This window comes from Varroa destructor, unplaced genomic scaffold (assembly GCF_002443255.2).
Source record: "Varroa destructor unplaced genomic scaffold, Vdes_3.0 BEIS01000004.1, whole genome shotgun sequence".
NCBI classification, from domain to species: domain Eukaryota; kingdom Metazoa; phylum Arthropoda; class Arachnida; order Mesostigmata; family Varroidae; genus Varroa; species Varroa destructor.
This window is the reverse complement of record NW_019211457.1, coordinates 36,808,394-36,829,139: the sequence shown is the minus strand read 5'-3', so window position 1 is coordinate 36,829,139 and position 20,746 is coordinate 36,808,394. Positions and strand designations below refer to the sequence as shown.

Sequence of the window (20,746 nt, the reverse complement as noted above, 5' to 3'; positions counted from 1 at the left end):
GTATAACAACACCGGGCAAATAAACAATGTGCCGAATTTAATTGTTATTTAATCTGCACCTTTTATCAAACTACTAGTTTACTACATTATAGTTCACAAAGCTGCATGACCCACAAGCTTCACTTGGAAAAAGGGCGCTTTATTAGCTCCGCGCCGAATTGGCCGTGTTACGCTGTGGCTGTGATTGTTGTAACGGCCGCTGCCGGTGTGTGTGGATAGCCGTCACTTCAGGCGTTAGCGTCACTCCGTTGTTGTTATTGTTGCTGCCGCTGCTGCCGCTGTCGTCGTTGTTGCCCTTGGTTTCGGCGTGATCAACAAGTCGACGATTGCTGAGTGCTTGTTTGTTGGGAGCATGACATTCTCATCAAAAAAAAAACGCCTTTTGTCCATCCTATTCAAGACTATTTCTTGATGGTCGCCGTTCTTATAGAAATCATCGCCTTCTTCTTCTGCTGTGTAGTTCGCGCTTACCGTACAGCCCATGCATTTGGATCTGCTTTTCTACCGTTTTGTTCCAGATAAACTTTGTCGTACATCTATACACCGTCTCGTCCGTGGCGGCAGCGCCAGCGTACGGACGAGTAGATACAGTATTTCGCCGACGGTACACGATACGTTAACAAGAAAGCCACGTGTTTATAAAAGTAAACGCCGTCGTTATTCCTCAAGCTGTTCAAATCATTTTACCCTTTGGGCACACTGTTAGACCTAAATGTACCAATATCAGTGGGTCTAATGGTCAATGGTCTAAGCCAGATATCAGTGTTGCTCGTTAGTCAGTTTCTATCATCTATTATTGAATAGCAGTGTCCGCCTTTATGTACTCCATCTAGATAAACGCGATGACTAAGTGGCGAAGTCGTACGTACAGGTGGTATATCTGCTTTGCGGAAGACACGCAGCCACGTCACGAAAGTCCAAGAGAACGAATGATTTATTCAGTGTTATACGTACTGTGTGGTCGGTTTTTTTCTGTATAGGGGTAACCTTTTGCAAGCTTTGGTTCTTGAGCTCTTCTATGACGTCTTACGTCACCTTTAAGATACATCATACTGTAAAAAATAAAAAACTTCTAATCGAAAATTGAAGTTTGCTGTGTTCGCTCCGTTCTTCCGGCGCCCAATAGAGTTTCCTGGCAATGTTCGGGCAGCAATTGCCGTATCTTTTACACATGAGGCTGCCAGGATACAGGCTACCACTGCTTTCCATATTAGATAGCGGCCTTGCTGTCAAGTGTAGAACTTTTGGTCAAGTTCAAGAGCTTCAAGCTCGAGAAGTTGAAGAACTACTAAGGTCACGCTTCAGATCCTTATTTCGGCCTACCAACGTGAGAAACGCCCTTCTGCTTGCAACTCAGGTTGCGTTCTTCTAACGAAACGGCCTCTCATACATTATCTGTACGCAACAAGCCTGGAGCTGTCAGCCACCGATATAAATTGAATTATCATTGCGCTACTTTCTGTTGCTTTCAGCAAGGAAAGTGATCGCTTTGGCTTTCTTTAATTTTCGGATACCTCTTCCTTTTCCATTAGAGTTTTAATGAAGTTTCTGCATTCCAAAGTACCTATTGCAGACGACATTATTTCTGCTAGGTAAGTAAATATACGTCCGGCATTGCCGCTGAGGACGGCCTGCTCCCAGTGCAGAATGAGGTGTGTCTACGGCCTATTTCAAACTTAGATCACCTCACCTCTCCCTAAACTTAGTAGGCAAGTGTATGACGACTGTAACAGCGCGAAGCAACCTAGATACACAAAGGTGTCTTGTGAATTTAATTAGAACGGAAATTTCAACACGCAGACATTCAATGAGTCATCGTTCAGTTGTCATTACAATGAAAAGATTCCAGGGTTTATTTATATTGGAAAATAAAAAAAAACGAAGAATGGTGCAGTCACACGTTTTTCGCAAGTAAAAGGTATCGGTAACTAATGGTTGGAAGCCTCGACACTGACTTCTGATCTAACAAACCGATCTAAAAAAAGAATACCGGTAAAAACATTCTGACAAAAGAACCTTTGCTGGCACACGTAAAGCAAAGGATGAACTGATCATATCCGAGTGAGGCGTACTTTTATATCAGCAATAATTACAAACATTTTTAAATTAATGGAGATTACGAAATGGCTGTGCAACATCTCTATCATCTCTCAATAAATTTGTTTATCCTGTCTTGCTAGAAATATTCAGATTTTTTACCGAAAGTTTCAAACAGACCTCATCATAAGCTATGCGACGATTCGCCGACGTGAGGTTTCAAGAATATAGCGGGTATAAACGAACCTCCCGCTAAAGTTTTTACAGGCCTGTGCCATGCATATATATATAGAGATGTTACCTCGTCTGTCTGCTTTTCTATAGTCCACATGCCTTGTTCACGTAAAGTAAATGAAGGGAAAAAATGTATGCATAATTTTTTTAACTTTCTCTTTAGTTTAGTGATTAACTCTAGCTTTTTTTTTTATCTTTGCTTAATTCAAAATAAAACCCATTGGTGCCATACCTAAGGAACGGGCAAAGTATTTTTATGGGATCTTTTCATCCAATTTATCTGTGGGGTTGTGCCCCCACGCAGTTCTATCCATTTCAAATTAACCTTTCACTCGATATATTGCAGGTAGAAGGATCTATCTAAAACTGTCGGCGGCATTGTTTCTGCACCCTGCTACATTTCCAATATCAATTTTCTTTTTTAAAGATTAATCTTGGTCCACTTTAATTAGTTTTCAATGAATTACTGCTTTAAGGCAAAGAACAATCCGAGGATTATTACTGATTAAAAGTTTTAAGGTTATACATACGTATATGTTATGACGGCGTATTACTCGGTTCGGACGAAAGAGGTACTGCGAAATAATGAAAAGCTTTGCTTTGTTGCCTTCAGTCGATGGCGTACCCAGGGACCTAGGAGGCATGAGGTCGGTCAAACCTTTCTGGAAATACCTTTTCTAAGGAAATTGACTCTGCAAACTACTTTCTCTCGAACGATCACATTGAGTTCTGCTGAAGATAGTACAAGTATTTCGTACTCGTTTAGCTACTATTTAATATCGGCAACTACACTGAATTCGAGACAAAATTATATCTACTGCGGAAGGAACGCAATTAGGACAGATTCGTACACGATTTGGTTGTCCCCAAAAGTCGCTGGTTGAAAGTAGTGCACATAGAATAAGACACGTGAGTTCCAGTTATGGTTAATTTATTTAAGCATCGTTGTTATTTCAGTAAGGAAGACATAACAAATCAACAATCATTCGATAATACTTCGCCTCTAGTTTCAGTCGGCCATATTTTGATGACTATATATATATATATATATGAGCAGAAAAGCGACGGAATTCTACAATCAATAAATCCAGGAGATAAAGAGCAGATTGTTCCTTCTGTTCTGAGCAGACAAATGAATGTCATCGATGCGCCGAAGCTGCCGGACGCTGCTATGTTCTACTGGCCGAAAATACTTCCCAATTTCAGCTTCCAGGCCCCAAAGATTGCTCGAGCAGGTGGAAATGCTGGGACCAAAAGGATGCTATACTGGGTTGCTAGCGTAAACGAAGATGTGTTCCCGGAACGTCGAAATAGGCTATATTGAATAGTTTTGTCTATTTCAGTCTTCCCTATGCAAAAAAATACAATCAACGCGATCAGACGAGTTAAATAGAAATCATACGGATTATTAGACAACTTTAGGAAGTACACTAGTAAGGATAATATCAATCAATGTATCTTTATTCAGCCCGGCTATCCTCATAAATATTTGTAGTGCCGTTGTTTTCAGATTTAGCGAAATTCATACTATATTTAATAGCAATAAAATATAGTTAATGAACATTAAATGCGTCTCAGATGAAACAACACTCGCTTATATAAGCTGAATATATTTGTATCTCTGGTTACCTATATAGTTCCATTTTGATCCGTCAACTGTACAATCGTATTATATCTCTCTCTACACATACAAAGCTTCATTTCTATCGTTCAGCATTTGCATGATCGTATTATCGGCCTGGTTGTCATACTTACTGTCATCTTCTAGTTTAGTGTCCAGGCATTTTTCTTTCTTTGGTTGAATGACGTCGGCCAAACGAAAATCGTATGAAACACTTGACAGCTAAACTTAGTGTTGTTCTGTCAGCAAGTATCTATCTAACACGTGTATCTGTTTATTTATACTGACTGATCCGAGGTAAACGACAACTGATGGATTCTCTTAGATACCAAGCGGGCATCGGGCACACGTCATAGACACGGATGAAGTTTGTATCAGTCACACGCTAATGATATCACTTGCGCTTTTTTTGAACTGGCACCTTTGGATGCCGTCTTCAACAGACCTAGCAAACTGACAGAGTAAATGGCTTTGATTTGGACATTGAAACAATGTCGTCTGTTGCAACATACGTTACGTTGATTGGTACGTCAAGAATATATAGGGGACGCGTCGGTGTAGAATCAACCTGCACTTAGATCAGTTCATTTGTTGTCACATTTATAACATCTCCTATGCATAAGCCTTTGTAGTTAAGTGTACACGCCGTTACAGCCTGTAAAATCGACACATATTAAATGTGTGCCGCTAATTGTTGCCTCAACATAATATCTAGCTGTTTTCGATATCTACTTACGTGCTCGTCTACTGTCAGCCGCAATGCGATCGTATCCTTCGAACAGAATTGGCCTATTAGAAACATTGTTCTCGCCCCTTGTTTATAGCTAGAAGCCAAGCGACATCTATACATTTAGCTTTTGCCACAGGAACGGCATCTTATGGGGCACATTGCCGCTGGCATACATAGATTTGAGGATACGATAACAGTAATTGAGCCACTGTTGCTAGACGGCTGTTCGATGGACTGGGGCAGACAGGCTGGGCCTAGGAAAATCAGGCTCAGAAGAAGGATCCCTGGCCTGAGGCACGTTCAGTTTGCTTGCGTTCGTTCCAGGCAGTAAAACACTGGTAAGAAAAACACAGGTTATCCGTTGCAATCAGCTATTTCTGTTACTACTAAACCATTATAGATCGTGTAAAGTACTAGAGGCACTCGAGAATATCTAGCTATAGTAGATCGCTAACCGATATCTACGGACGTGCATTGTTTCTAACAGACACCTACTGGCATAGGTAGGCTAGTCCCAAATATCGGAACCGACATTTAATTAGATAGCGCATCGTGAAGGGGTATGCGTTCAGAATACAGTTATCATAGTAAATATACGAGATGAATAAAACAAAGTAAACAGTTGTTATTAATCGATGAACATCACTGAAGAAACCTACAACATCCATGCATGACTGCACGCATTCGTCTCTGTGTATATACGTAAGCTTTTTCTTTCAATAGGAAAGTCGTCCTGCAACATTTTACCGTTGTTACCGTACACTGATCACTTAAGTCTATCTAATCTATCGGTCGCTAGCGTGAAGTACTGCCAGCACCGGTCGATCAAGCGATCCGATTCGAGTTGAGCCTTCGCAGTAACTAGTCCATCGATTTTTCGAGGCTCGATCGCTGCGGCGGTTCCAAAAGAAGAAATCGTATCTGACTAGCGTTAGCATTACTATAGGAACAATGACGGAGTAGACCCAATAAACTCGAGCCATTCTAAAGCTAAATGACATTGTGTCTTCAATCGACTGGTCAAAAAAAAGAAGGACATAGAGGTGGCTTTAGGAAAGTCGCAAGCCCAACGCCGCCTACGAGGCAACACAATTGATACAACATAATGACGGCGGCGGCAGCAGGTGACCTTTGGAACATTGTATTAGTTCTTCCCTCGTCCCATCATTGTCATCTGTGTTGTTCAGCTCAGCGGTAAGAGCGTTTAATCTAATTAAATATCATTATTTTCACCAATATACATTAGTACTAATTATAATCATTGTTATAGTTGCAGTGGTGACAATCGATCAGTAAATCATGCCAAGACACAAGTTCAACATCAATGCATACGCTGACAACTTCATTGAAATTTCCTCTGAAAAATGTACATAGGTCACTGCATACTTGTTCAAGGTCATCTGTTTCTCTTTCCTGAACTAATAAACTATTATGAAATGAGTTCCCAATATCGACCGAGTAAGTTTGTGAATTGCTTCTAACTTAAACAGCAGCAGCAAGTTCATGTCCGTTAGCAGAATAATACATTAACATATTCGGTGATGGTGTTGCCTCGTTGAAACAGTTATGAGTCATTTCTCACATGATGTTACACGAATCGTATATCATTACCTGTTTCTGTATCTGTTAATAATTCTGATCATCGAAAGTGGTCGTGTATATAAATATTGATGCAGTGTCGGAGATTTTTTGCTCAAAGCCCGACTCATGATGTTTAAAACGGAACAGTCCAGCGTATGCCGCTTGTCGCATTTTGCAAGCGTCTTAAAGTGAAGGAATTTTGGTCGTGTGTAAATTTTCCAAAACAGGACAGTGAAGTAACAGCTTGTGCCTGGCGGATTACCATCAAAGCGCCCGCAAGAGGGTTAAAAATTCCACAAGAGCTATGTTGGACTATCCTGAAACATCGTTTGGCCATAACTACGAATGTCTAGGAGCTTGACTTCTGAGCAAATGCAGGCCCGACAACAATTGCCTCATGCAATGTACTCTAATAACGGGCCTTCACCTTGCATTTTCCAAACGTTAGGAAGCATTTTGGATAAATTGAAACAATCACGCAAGTGAAAATTAAGTTGTTTTCAACACTGAAAGATACAGTGGTACACGTATATTGAAGCCGCGAGAGATACCCTCGATAGGAATAACTGGAATCTGAATTACTGAAACACGTGCAGTTCGTATCGAGCTTTTCGATACTTTGTTAGCATATGTATGTCCCTGAGGGACATATACATTCAACGCTATTATTCTTCACCGCAGCTCCTTGTGCTGCTAATTTCCGATAGTTACCGTTCGAGAATTGCTCAAGAGATAAAAACGTCTAAAGGCCTTAGATGTTAAACTTGAAGCAAAAGCGCAAGAGCACAACATTAAGGGATACGCTGAAGAAAAAAAGACCTAGATAAACACAAGCTGTCCGATTAAAGTGAAAAGCTCTAAATCTGCATTTCTGGCTATCTGTCTTGTATTGTATAATTACAGTTAAGACCTCTGTATCGGTTTTACATGCTTTTAGTCTCAGTGAGGGCCTGTTTGGGCCGAAAGCACGGGAACAATAGGTGATCTTTTTTTTTATATTCTAAAAACAAACCTCCTGCCTGCGCTCCTATGAATTCGTGGTCTTTATCTTAGAAAATGCGGGCGTGTTTCTAATGTCACGCGCATCAAACGAACAGGTACAAGCTGCGACAAGCGGAGTAGCGGCCCTGCGTCTAATAGGCCTCTTGCTATTGTAAAAAAGCCAGCTCTCTTTACAATGAAAGTCACAAACTTATAATAACGCAAAACTTTGCCTCCTAAATGTCAATAAAGACCGACTATTGTTAGACGCCTTCCCACCGCACAAACTCCTATGGCGCCATTTACTTCTTAGTCCTTTCAAGCATGGATTAGCCGGCCGTCTTTGGTGCCTTAATAAGAAAATCAATTGTTGAAGAAGATGTCCCCACAGTGGATAGATAGACACGGATTTCCAGTCAGCGCCCACGTTCCAAGGTAAAGGAGACGTCGTGCCGCCATAAGTTTTTCAGATAAGGATACAAAGAAGTCCATTTGGATGCCCGCAAGTTTGGTCGGCCAAAGTGACGCACCCTTTTATGAGAACAAATTAGTGTAAGGCCTAGCCTACGGAGCGTGAGTAAGCGGAAGCTTTGGTCAAGTTCGCTCACTGTACTTAGTAAAAACAAGCTGAACAAACATGGATACGAATCGTTTGATTAACGCAAGCTGGTCTGGTCTGGTTTGGGTTCAAGCTGAAGCTGCAGCGCCGATGATAGTCACGTGGGATCAGCACGTCTGCTAGGAAGGTTTCTGTTAGCACTTGTAAAAAAAACTCGTCCGAATATCCCTTTCGATAAAGATGGCTTACAAGCTGACGGCATAGCGTACAGATACTGCTCATAATTATGCGCTTGCTTTTAAGAGTTAATTGGCATACATTTGCTCGAGATTCGTAGACCGGATTGAGTTAAGTATTATACAAGGACATACCTGCCGCGATTACGCTCATTATCCTGTCGGCATACATATGGATAGATGTTTGTTGGCCTATTCGCTCGAGAGGCCTATTTAGTAAATTATTAGTTTTGCTCATGCTCTTTGATCCTCGGTACACACAGTAATAAAAGTACATCGGAAGATATTGAATCTGCAATTGTTACTTGAAAATTGAGAAACGATTTGGTAGAAATTCTAATGCTAGCCTTATACAACAGTGTAATCGCACCTTGACACAGTGTAAAATTAGCTCGCAGCTGTATATATCTCAAAGCGTTTATAACATTTATAGATATAATTTTAAGGTAGAGTTTAATTAGTATCGTTTGTTTACGTAGAAAGTAATTGTGATATGTCACTTGGGGCTAATTAAAAGCGTTGATAATTGTACATTTGCCCGATTCCCGTGTCTGCTTATTCTTAATCATACATATTTTCTATTTTAAAAAGTTTTTTCTTGCCTTTCCTTCTGTTTCGGCACTCGATGCCATACCAGCGACATCAAAGTCTGTCTACAGGAAGTACCAGTTGTCACTTTATGGTCCGATCGTCTGGAAATACGAGAAAAATGCCAGAGACCACCTGAAAAAACCTATAGTATGTCCAACGGAGGCTTGTTTGGCATAGAAAATAAAGCTGAATCGCTTCCGAGTTATTATTAAAGGCAGTAATTCTGCGTGTGCTTAAAGTATGTTTTCATAGGGCCCGTGCTAAAATATATCCAAGTGCATATTGAAATCAGCTAGTAAATGTTTAATGTTGAAATAACGCTGACTGCATGTCAGCTGGGTTGAATAAATGATTATCGAAAGACTCGTCTGATGGCTTTAAAACGATCTCAAATTAACAAAACAAAAAAAAAAAGACAGACTACTAGTTTCGGCTTATAATTTCGACTTTACCAATTTTAATTCAATCACATAAGTCGGAAAGCCAAGGTTGTAAAAAAGCTATGTATAATAACACTACGAAGAGCAAATCGACAATTGGTTTGAAGTATATATGTAGAAAAAAATATAGAGCAAAAGTTCTATTACTGGCTTGCCCTCAAGTTCGTGAGATTTTCAATGCCCACAATGATTTCTTTGTAATACGCGAACAGTGACGACCGAAACAAAAACTCAAAAAGTACGATAAGGTTATAGTGTGCTCTACTATTTTGATCTATGTTTATCTCTATTGTCAAGCCTGTTTCGTCGCCTCGTCTCTAAAACCGACACTTCGTTAACCGATATCTTGCATCAGTAAACTGGTTCCTTCTAATCGTTTCTACTACTAGCTAGCTAACCTATAATGTTCAGTATATCAGCACTCGTGTGTATGTTGCAAATAACGAGATATCCGCTTTATCTCTTTGCTTTTTTCTTGCGTGCATTTACCTTTGTTCATGCTATTCATAGTGGTCCCCTACAGATACTGCATCAAAGGCAAATTGTTACCAAACTCTCGGTTGTTGATTTGATTAGAGATATCGACCGAAGTTTACCTTAACAGACTGTTGTAGTTATCAGATATAAAAAAAGAACTAGGCAGATTAACTCTAGAATTCGATCAAACCTTTCTTTTATCATATGTCACTATAAAAATATACAATGTAATACAAATAATGACAATTGAACAAAATCAAAATAAACATTTAACTAGATTAGAAAAATTCAGCTTTTCTGTACACCTATCATACAGCCTCAGTCCTGGCTTTTAACATTATTATTATTATTATTGATCCTGTCACGTAATATTCTGTACTAATTCGCTCACATACAACCACAATATGGCGTCTGCATGACAAGTGAACGCCGAACCTCTAGTAGACCCACGTTTCTATTTGCCGACGGCTCATAAAACGTTAGAACAGTTAGTAGGACAATACAGCAGTTACGAAGCCAAAACAAACATCAGCGTCCTTTTTAAAGCAAGACATCTTCATTTTGGGCCATAAGCAAACATTATAGATGCAATAGTAAAAATTATTGAAAACGTCAATTTTTTTTTTTTTCGTCACAGCTTCTTAGGATCATTTTTGTCTTTTGATCGATCTTCGCTCTGTTTATTTGAACATTCATGTACAGAAATTGCATAATATATGTAATGCTTACGCTATTCATATTCCAAAATTTCTGCATATGGCCTCGCTGAAGGCAACCTTCAATTCAGTGGCCTATGAGTTTGTCACTGTTCTAAAATTTCAGCAAAAAAAAAATGAAAACGGGCCTTATCTCATTCAACTTTTTGATACCTACGCAATTCTACCCAAGAATTTTGTTCTTTACCATAGCGGCTCAAGTAACGGTGGGCGATATTTTGTTGTGTCTCGACCCGATTTAATCAAGCACACACCATGAAGCTTCTGGGCGTGTTAGTATCACCCATGCACATTTGAGCTCCCGCGTGCATAACATACAGGCAATATGCTCAATAATCAACAAAAGATACATCTGCAGTTCTCACTACAGTCACTCAAAATCCATATAGGTCCCTTATATCAAATCATAGAGACAATAATGTTACAGACCGCCATTAACAGCTACGTCAATAGCTACAGCAAAAAAAAACGAAAAAAACGCCAGCCGTATTCAGTTAACATGCCATCATTTTATCCGCATTGAAGATATTCTGCGGCATTAAGTTATCAAGCTTCTTGCCACATAGTGATAATTTGTTGAATCAATTCTTCTTTGACTCAGGCTATAATCTCCTTGTCTTTCCTATTATCTGACTCCTGATTCTTTTGATGGAGTCTCACATATTATTATTATCACCTTGCCGACAGCTAACATGCTTTCGTCGCTGGACCTTAGGCACAACAAGCTCTATACCATTAGTTATCTTCCCATTTCGTTTTTTACGCATATATATATATATATATATATATAATTCAGTACGGGCTATTAAACACAGCCAACATTTGTTACGCACTGTATACATTCACCTGATTGTTCTTGTCCGCACCAAGGAATAGCACCTATGCTCTCCCTTCCTCACTCGCTGATGAGCTTCACTGCAGAAATACGCAATCAATGAACGTCTGCCTAGTTTATGCTGGTACTAGGTCAATTAGTTTATCACACCCTATTATAGGTCAGGGAACGGCTACATGCTTGTTATTACTGTTTATCTCACACGTTGGACACATCTGTGCACGAATCATATAAGAATCGTCGTGTTCCATACTATATATATAATTGTTAATGTATACAGCTATATCACGGAGACGCTTTTTATTATTCTATTTATTTTTACACTTTTCTCTCTTGCTCTAAATCTTCATTCTCTGTTCAGCCTTCGTTCATGCTCAGCTCTAGGTTTACCTGCCTGTGTGACCTCAGTCAATGGATTTCTGTTTTTTGTTGCAGTTGTTGACGTAGCTGCTGATGGCGGTCTGTGACGTTATTGTATTCGGGCGGTTGTTTCTGTGATTTGAGAAAAAAGGATTCGAGATAGGTGAATGTCGACATCTGTTTTTTGCCGATCTTTCTTTCGTAATGACTGATGCACGGACAGATCTTCCGTTCTTCTTTGTTCGTTTATTATATAGCCGATAGAGGAAAAACTGTCGAAATGTGTTACGATGACGAACTCGGAACACACGAGTGTCTTTTGTCAGGGCGCCTGCGACGACGATCTACGACCTATGGACCCATCTCACTAAAACTCAGACCCTGTCTGTTAATATGTCCGCGTCGTCTGCTATTTTAACTGTTTTTCCTGTTAGATTGTTGATATTTTCTGCTCTGTTATTTTTTGCTTTGTAATCACGTCATTTTTGTTTAGTCGCTCAGGTTTACTGTGCGATGGTAGCGATTTTTTCAATGAGTTTAATGTCACCGGCACTACATTGGCTCGTATGGCTTAGTTGATAGCAAATGTAGGTATGGTAGATGCGGATTTTCAAGACGAAATCGTATCATTTAATGGATCCAGATGGCGCACACCCGACAGTAACGTCAATTTACGCACATCTACGCGTATGGACTACATGACTAAAATCTAGATACCTGCATGACTCATTAACGATCGTACTAATATGATAGGACTCAGTTAAACTTTATTCCCAAAATGTTCTGGTCTCAGTCGCAGTTTTAAGGGGCAACAGCATTCTATTAGGGGTTATTAAGATGAAATGGTCATGTTTGGGATTTGCCGCTGTGCGTGGTTCTCTTATTCCTTTTATATTGTTGTGACCAAAATGCCTTCCGGTACATTATAAGACAATTGCAGAATAAAATTTGATAAACTGCACTTTATCTAGTACACGAAAGTGTTTATTCAATAAAACTATTAGTGCATTTACAGTGCGAAGATTTGTAGATAGGGGCCCTGATAATTGATGAGGGGGCCTGATTCGTGCTTCTGCCTTCTTAATGATAATAAATAATAACTGCTCTAGTAGAATCATTTTAAGAAAAGTGCATCTGAAGCGTAATTTGGGGTTTATAGACACAGAGTCTAGACCATATTGCACATAGTTTATAATAAGGTCTTAAAATTGTTGGGCCACTATCTTTCAACTAATTTGTGTTCTTCGTTCGTAATAGAACAGCTTTGGGTCTCCACAATGTTAGGTGAAGTGGAATTTTCAGTGCCTTCTGAAAATCTAATAGAACAACGCGTCATCGTGAAAGGAAGGGCACTCGTGATGACAAGGTGCTAAAATACTAAATGAGATTGTATCGCGTCATTATGTCGCAACCTCTAGGATGTGCGTTATACCATGAACGGATAATGTGGTGCGTCAAGTTGAGTCACTATTAGGAGACTGCTGCTAGGCCTAACTGGGAGAGCATCGTCACAGAAGTATGCTTTGATCATTGGCGTCGCCGTCAAAATACTAGTCCTCGTCTGTTAGGTCAATATTCTTCCTGCGGCTTCGGTCAGTGTTACGTAACAGAGCCTCTGTGTCTCTAACAGATTCAGGGTAGAGTCTGCACACGGCCGTACAATCAGAAGAAATGCAATTCCAGACGGAATTCCACGAACGATTTCCAGCGAGATTGCTTAGGCGAGGGTTCAACCACTGATGGATCCGATCTCAAATACGTTAGTGGTGTGTCCTTGAGTAATTGGATAGACGTGTATAAATTCTACACATTTTACATACTTTTTTTTTCACAGACTGACGCACGAGTGTTACTTAATACTTACCCTTGTTAGTTATTTGTAGCCACAATTCAATACCGTATATTCTGGCTAGTACATGCACCTGGATTTCTCTTTCCGTATATATATATATATATATATATATATATATACATCGACTGGAAGCCTGAATGCGTGATCTCATGGAAACACTCTGGGTCGCCTGAAGCAGATGCCTGACGGAGGCACGGGACTCGAACTGTTCGTTGCTATATGTTATATTGATTATGCACAGTTATCAGCATCACCCTTTCCGTGCATAAATTTTTATATCATCGCCGCAATGACCGCATTGCATTGCATACAATTGACGATGCTAATCTTTTTCATTTGCTACGAAGGCATCATCCCTTTCCTTGGCTTGTTGACCTTTACAAAAAGGACGGCATGTTCTCTCCCATCCGACCTGTTTATCTTTCCCCATTGTAGTTCTTCCTCTCTTGCACACTTTTTTTGTTGGCTATAAATGCCTTTCGAATGGAATCGATTTGAGTAAGCCTTAATGGTCCAGTGTGTACATGTACAATTATTTTAAAATTGTAAATTGAATAATTACGGTGTCGCTATTATTAGCAGTATCACTTTATCTCCATAATTTCTTGTATGAATATTAATGTATGTATATGTGTTCGGCAAACGTATAGCTATGTACTCGGATTTTTCCTCGTGTATATATTTGAGGCTGTACGTAGATTATAAACGTGCATCTATTTGTAAACGTTTTTCCTTTCCGATGCTAATTCAGTTAATTCGCATCGTTTTCCCAGGTTATTTGAAGGCTATCGTCATCCCATGACCAACATCACAGTTTGTCAGCCCTATTGACAACTAGCTCAGTGTCATCATCGTCTGTACACATCAGACCGAGATTATTGCCTTTGAGCTATCAGCATTATTATTTTAACGTTCCGCCTTCCAGCTATTAATGTATCAGGCATTACATGGTCGCCCGCTGACTGCTCTATAGGAAACTAAATACATCGCCGTTAAATACATGTATCGGTGAGTTTTAGTGGTTGTGCGCATCGTGCACAAATACTTGTTCCATTCTTCGAATCAGACTATCGTAATTTTTATTTCAAAATCGTGGCGCGCACGGATTAGGGCGCACTCACCAATCTGACATTATACTAAGTGTCCGCTGCATAGACTGACTACCCGCTAAGTAAAAATTGTTCAGTACAACGTTACAGCGTGTACACGCATCTATTTAGCTTAGCAATCGCAGTAGTAGAAGAGGAAGAAGAAGAAGAAGAAGAACAAGAAGAAGAAGAATAACAATCAATAACAGTTGCATTTAAGTTCTAGTAATAAACAGATCACAGATCAAAGCGGTCACCACCGTGGCCACTCCATTTTGCTGCGGTCAATATTCTGGTAATCGGTACTACTAACAACGGGAATAGCGTTGATCGCTAGGCTACCTTTGTGCAATGCGCAAGCAATTTTGAAACCGTACAATATCAACGAGATAAAACAATTATTGTACTTATTTATTCAGACCGAATTGCGCATAACACAAGATGACACAGTACTCATGTAACGGACGGACCTCTCGCCGGCCATCTTGCCTCCCTCCTTTCCTTCTTTTCTCATATATATATATATATATATATATATATATATATATTTTTTTTTTTCTTTCATCGGGTATGAAAAAGAGCTCGAAATGTAGAGCTAATGCACGAGTCCTCTGAGAGTGTTTGTTTGCTATATTCAGAAACTTCGGTCGATGGCAAACGATTAATAACAGGAGGGTGACGAGTTTCTGCCAGATGGAGTTGGGCATCACGTTAGGAGCAGCGGCTGGTCTGATCCACTGCTGATCTTTGTTACTGCGAGCAGCGTGACAGACTCTGATATCGAATCAGCTTTCGCTGTTGCGACGGTCATTACGGATTGTGTCGTCGTCGAGGTAGCAGTGACGCTGAATCGTTTCAGAAGCGTTTATGGCTGTTTTCAGAATCGTTGTTGATCAGAAACTGTCGATAACCCGATAGAGAGCGGTGTACCCGCAACACCTAGCTCGCAATTGGTCGACGAGAACGCAAGCTTCCGTCAAATAATCCATAATGCGCGGACATTCACATAACAATACGTACGTTATACCTGCACGGCAGACAGCATACACATCAAATGGTAGAAAAGTTAGCTGGTTAGAAGAGACTGTCCTTTACGTTGACCGTTATTTGTTTTATTTAGATCATAGATGAAACCTTTTCGTATACTTGGTACTCTCTGTTTTGGCTTGCTCGTTTGCTTGAACAAGCCATTAAGAAATAGCAAGCTTTCTAATAGTGCCAGACATTGATGACTATTCGAGTCTGATGAAGGATCATTTGGCCAATCCTAGTAGCCTGAGCAAAAGATAACGAGGACAGTTGTTCTCATACGGGTCTTTTGATTACATGAAGACAATGCGCGCGCAAGTTGATCGTAAGTTTTCGTCATCGTTGCCTCACAAAACGCACCGAATAACAAGCTCTTTATCGTACTGGCGGTAACGACTGCTCTACTACCACTAGTCAGTTACAGAATCACGTTATCCGAGCGTGCCCTTTAACTGATGGCTCACGGCTTGTATAGCCTAAACCAACCATATTGATCTGAATGTTAAAATTATGCTTATATGCTATGAAGTCTCTGAGCTATCTCGCAGCGGCAAACTTTTCCAAAAATTAAACAGTCAGCTTAATAAATTGTTCTTTACAATAACTACATAGCTACAACGGTCCCCCATGAAAGTTTCCAGTCTATAACTGACCTGCTATGAATTGTTTTTGGTATTTACTGAATACAGTTGTTTTTACATTTGGGTCTGAGGAACTTTTTTTTATTTGTCATTATATCTATTTTGTAAAATAGGAAATTTAGTAAAAATTAGACGAGCTGCTACACAGTGCCTCAGTCCTAACTAAATGAATGCAGGTTAATAATAAGGTTTTTTGTCGTATCTTTACAAAGCATGAACAACCTCTATGCTACCTGCGTATACGTGCTTCATAAATACGTAAGGCATTTTAACGAAAGAGAATCATCCAAAGCTTCAATATATAACAAAAACCGTTCTACAATATTATCACTTATTCTCGTTTAGGTCATACAAGTTTATACTATTATCAGGAGCTTTTTTTTGCATCAGAATTAAACTAGTTCCTGCGGCCTATGACATCGTGACATTGGCCATTAGCTCCTCGCTAAGTTATTGCTGCCCTGTGAATCTATTTAAATTTTATTCAGCCAAACCAGTCGCTAAATATACTGCAGTAAAACGATCGCACCCTTGCTATTAGTAGCATTTAGTGACAGCACAAACCAATCTCTGAGAACAACTGAAATAGCTATATCCGGAAACGTTATAGACGGATCCAGCAAAACGTACTGAAGCCTAAATCATTACATGAGCTATTTGACTGCCGCCGAAGATATGTTGTTTGGCGACAATGTCGGCAGCCGAGAACTTCTGGCCAGACTTCTACTGTTGCTTCTGCCGGGCATGACAGTCTTAAGGTTAACAAAGATACCATTTTTCAGCGGAGATGCTTTGCATACGGGAATGAAACGGAAGAAGGACTGTTGTATGGTCCTCAGTGGCAGACGGCACCCTAAGCTTACAACATTAGATTCGTACCTTTTTCTGGCATAAATCATCTGCGAATAATACATAATCGCACTGTCTTATTGGCTTAACTATACATCGACGTTAGTCAATAATTACCTGAGCTATGAGGATCTACTTTCTTGTGAAATGAGATCCTATTAAGGCCCACACATTTGGGTAATCGCCCGTGGATCTGTCGCGCGCCCGTCCAGAGCGGCCAGGAGCGGTCTAACCGTTCGCTATCCTCACCTAAGAACAGCAAAAAACGACCTAAGTCAACAAACGACATCATTTTTCTACTCGTATGTAGATAACAATAATACCCGTCGTTAACACAATGAGAGAGTTCATCCTTGCGGGGAAAGGTTCGTCTCAGCCGACCTCAGCCTCGTTAACATCTTTAGGAATTAACAAGGCTCAGGGTGTCCGGAAGACGTTTTAATGAGTACATATATGCTCTTGTGAAAGTATCAAACGTTTAATTAAAGCGTTCGGCGCACTCGTTTATTCAGCTTTGCTTAATTCTACCGTATTGGTAAAACGAGTACCATTATCCAGCGCAAAGTCTTTCCCAAATAAACAGCACATTGCTCTGGCGAGAAGCATTGAACTTATTTTCTTTTGACCTGCTTGCTCATTTTTTTAAAAAAAAAACAGTCATTTGAATATCGTCAATCCACTTGAAAGATTTTTGTTTCAACATCTACATTCAGACTCGCAAGCTCGGAGGTACCTGGGGAACGGGGAGATCCGTACTGCCACAGAAGCAAATTTAACATTCGGTTATTTAGCATTGCCACCATCTATTGTACGTACGTTACACTAATAGTACTTGCTTGCTTGCCAGTAGGCAGCAGCCACATACCTGGGAAAACTCTAAAAAAGGATACAATATATCCTGTGCGGGCAGCGTCTTCGTCGTCGTCTAAGGCACTAGCGCTCTGCGGATCTCCGCTTAATCGCGGGTCGTCCAGTTCCTGTCTCCCCGTCATCTTCTTGTTGTTACGACCCAGGCTATCCTCCATGGGACCTCCAAACGGCATAGTCCCAAACCCAACGACGTGGCCCCCGCCTTTTCGTCGCGCTAAACTCGCTACTTCGATGTAGGCACCTGGAACAGTAATCAATTGTAACGTGAAGGGGGGTGCGCAATTTGCGTTTGTCATTCGCATCATAATGACTCTAATCCTGCATTAGTGATTCATTGACACTATATTAAGGGGCAGCCCCTGACCACAAGCATTGGTCACGATTTGCAAATTTATTTCTCACATCTACAAGATGTTGAGCAGAATGACGGCCAAGGAGTATAAAACCTAACTTTGACTGATAATTCTTCATTCGTACTTGTCAGTTTTACTATACCCATTTGTGCTGTCCTATTAATACGAGCCCAGACCACAGATTTTCACCACTTTACCCTGTAAAAACATTTATAAAGCAGCGACTTCATAGTTGTGCAAACTTCATCGATGTATTATGGATAGCAAAATACTCTGAGAAGCCCAACGTTTTCGGTTCGGCTAATTGATTACTGGAGAGTCGTCCCGGATGTGGGCGGCCGTGATTGACCCACTGAAGAGATATTCTTAGTCTACTATCGTTGGCTACGGCGAACGACTTTTAGTCGTGAATTTTCGATTAATGGGAAGCTGGAAGTTGTTGGGTCCACGACGCATCAGTTGTTTACTATATCCATGAATGCACAAACATGTGAGAGTATTCTCCCATAGGAACTCCGCAACACGCGGGCAGCAGGCGTTGCGGGTTAAATTGTCGTTGTACTCGGCCGAAAAGTATATTTATAAGGTCGAAAACGACGGTTGAAGCGAATTCTATACGCGAAGGGAGGCAGAAGAGGTGTGTGTCATACGTTACACGTACGTGAAACTATACTCTGTAGAAATGTACAGGTACTTACATATCAAACTGTAGGTTATTTGATTAAGTGGTATTTTTTTTTTGTAAAAGCTTTCAAGCTAGCACAGCTAAATAGTTTCGAAAACATTTTTATTTGGATTTATTTACAATATGGATGTCAAGAGAACACCGTCTTCGAGTGCGTTTGACCAACGTTCTCAATCGGAACCACGGAAATGGAAAAATGGCGGGCTCGGTTTTTTCAATTTAACCGCAGGTCTCTCCGTAGCTGTGCGGCTTTCTGTCGCTGAGCCTGTGAGGCAAAACAGCATTTAGCGTTTGAGTTACACCGTTTGCCATAAACGAATGACACGCTATGTATCAGCCGATAGCAATTACGGAGTGGTCCAGAAAAGCATTATCAGGCTTTCGGCAAGAAGAAGTCTGTAGCATATTTAGCTGCGACGATAACTGATACAGCGCCTGCATTATGGAAATTTTATGGCGTAACGAAACCTGAACACCGATAGGCCAGTAGATTACCGAGCGAAAGTTGTCTGCCATGCGTAGCGGGGTTACTTTTCCTTTCCTTCCACGAGCAATGGCCACATGCACACATTGAATTGTCGCACGGCGTAACAGGTCAGTTTTATTTGTGGATTGTTTGCTGGTGAGCAAAGCTTATAGTTATGTCCGATTGCGTAATCGGAATCCAAAAAGAGAGGAAATAGCTGGGCACATCATCCGATGTTCCTATTCCGAACGGATGTCGTTTGTCCTGATATCTAGTGTTGCAATTGCGACGATAGGTCAAGGACGCGTGAACGGACACATTGGTCAAAGCTGGACGCACTTTTAAAAGCCGCCATTCCCTGTGCAACACAAACTTTTGGCTAGGCCTTACCGTCCTACTAAATGATCACTTCCTTCTGCTGTGTATCACTGCCGTCCTTATTGATACCAGTATGTTTAATGCACTATCGACACGAAAGGTAGACACTACGTAGGAGCAGTTCTCAGAGATAGACGTTAGTACAGTCCTCGTAAAGATAAAAAAAAAAACTCGAATGCAAAATTACGTACATCGCCCACAATGGAATTTGAGTAGCTCTAGATTGTCTCACAAAGCCTCCCTATGAGCACACATAATTAATTACTCGTCCGCTGCCTCTGAGCTGCCATGAAGACTGAATGGGCAGTCAAGGTTTCGGTTGGTTTTTGCTGATCTAAAGGCAGTTTAGAGTTCTCGATAGAAGTATATTTTTTAAATCTAAATAAAAATGCATATCGCTTTGCCCATGATGTTTGTCCTCAAAAGTGACTGTATTAAAAATGGTCCACATTTATCGAACAGATAATAAATAGCAATAGTATAAATATGTAATAATTGATTAATTCATTTATAAGAAATATTGATTGATTGGTTGACCCGAGAATCTCAGGTTTATGGATTATATTAGACCCCCAAAAATTCAATGGGCTATCTACCGGTATGATTTGTCAAACCTGTTTGTGATAGTTAGTCAAGTCAAGGGATAAAAACGTCTGGACGTTTCGAATTTTACATCTGGGACCGCTACAAGGCCTTCGATCAGGCTCCCCGGTACGAAATAAGCTGTATGTCCACGACCGGATTCAAACTTAGACTACCATATGTCCCTAAGAGGAAGCGGCGGAACAAAAATAAGACCTTGTAAAGAAGAGATTCTCGGCTCAAAGTAATGAATAATTGAGTCGAAATAATAACTTATTCAGCAATAGAATCAATAGAAAGCTTTCAATCGCCGCAAAAGCTAATGACTAAAAAAAGCAAAATTTCCTTTACAAGGCATTATGTTCTTGATATATATATATATATATGTATATATATATATAAAGCGTTAATGAAAACTAATCGTTCTGCTACCCGAAATTTAATAAGCTTAAAGTTAGCATTTGCGTTTAGCGTGTACATGTACATATATAGGGTTGTCAAAAGGTATTGACAATTTTTTTAGCTAAAAAATTTAAGGTCACATAGCTCATACGA

General features: G+C 40.2%; 1 protein-coding gene across 4 annotated transcripts in view; it reads right to left on the bottom strand.

The window, feature by feature from the left end:
* Window positions 1-3,185: 3,185 nt before the first annotated feature.
* LOC111249117 (uncharacterized) overlaps window positions 3,186-20,746 on the bottom strand; it is an 82,278-nt gene continuing 64,717 nt past the window's right edge. For 3 of the 4 annotated variants that reach the window (XM_086986500.1, XM_086986501.1, XM_086986502.1), the window contains 5 exons: window positions 17,723-17,968; window positions 16,975-17,106; window positions 11,429-15,365; window positions 4,027-8,671; window positions 3,186-3,620 (listed from right to left, as the gene is read on the bottom strand). In XM_086986500.1, coding sequence (XP_086842626.1) covers window positions 15,232-15,365; window positions 16,975-17,106; window positions 17,723-17,968 — 512 coding nt within the window. In that variant the 3' untranslated portion in view covers window positions 3,186-3,620; window positions 4,027-8,671; window positions 11,429-15,231. The remainder of the gene's footprint in view (window positions 3,621-4,026; window positions 8,672-11,428; window positions 15,366-16,974; window positions 17,107-17,722; window positions 17,969-20,746) is intronic. The other variant, XM_086986499.1, reaches the window with a different exon arrangement.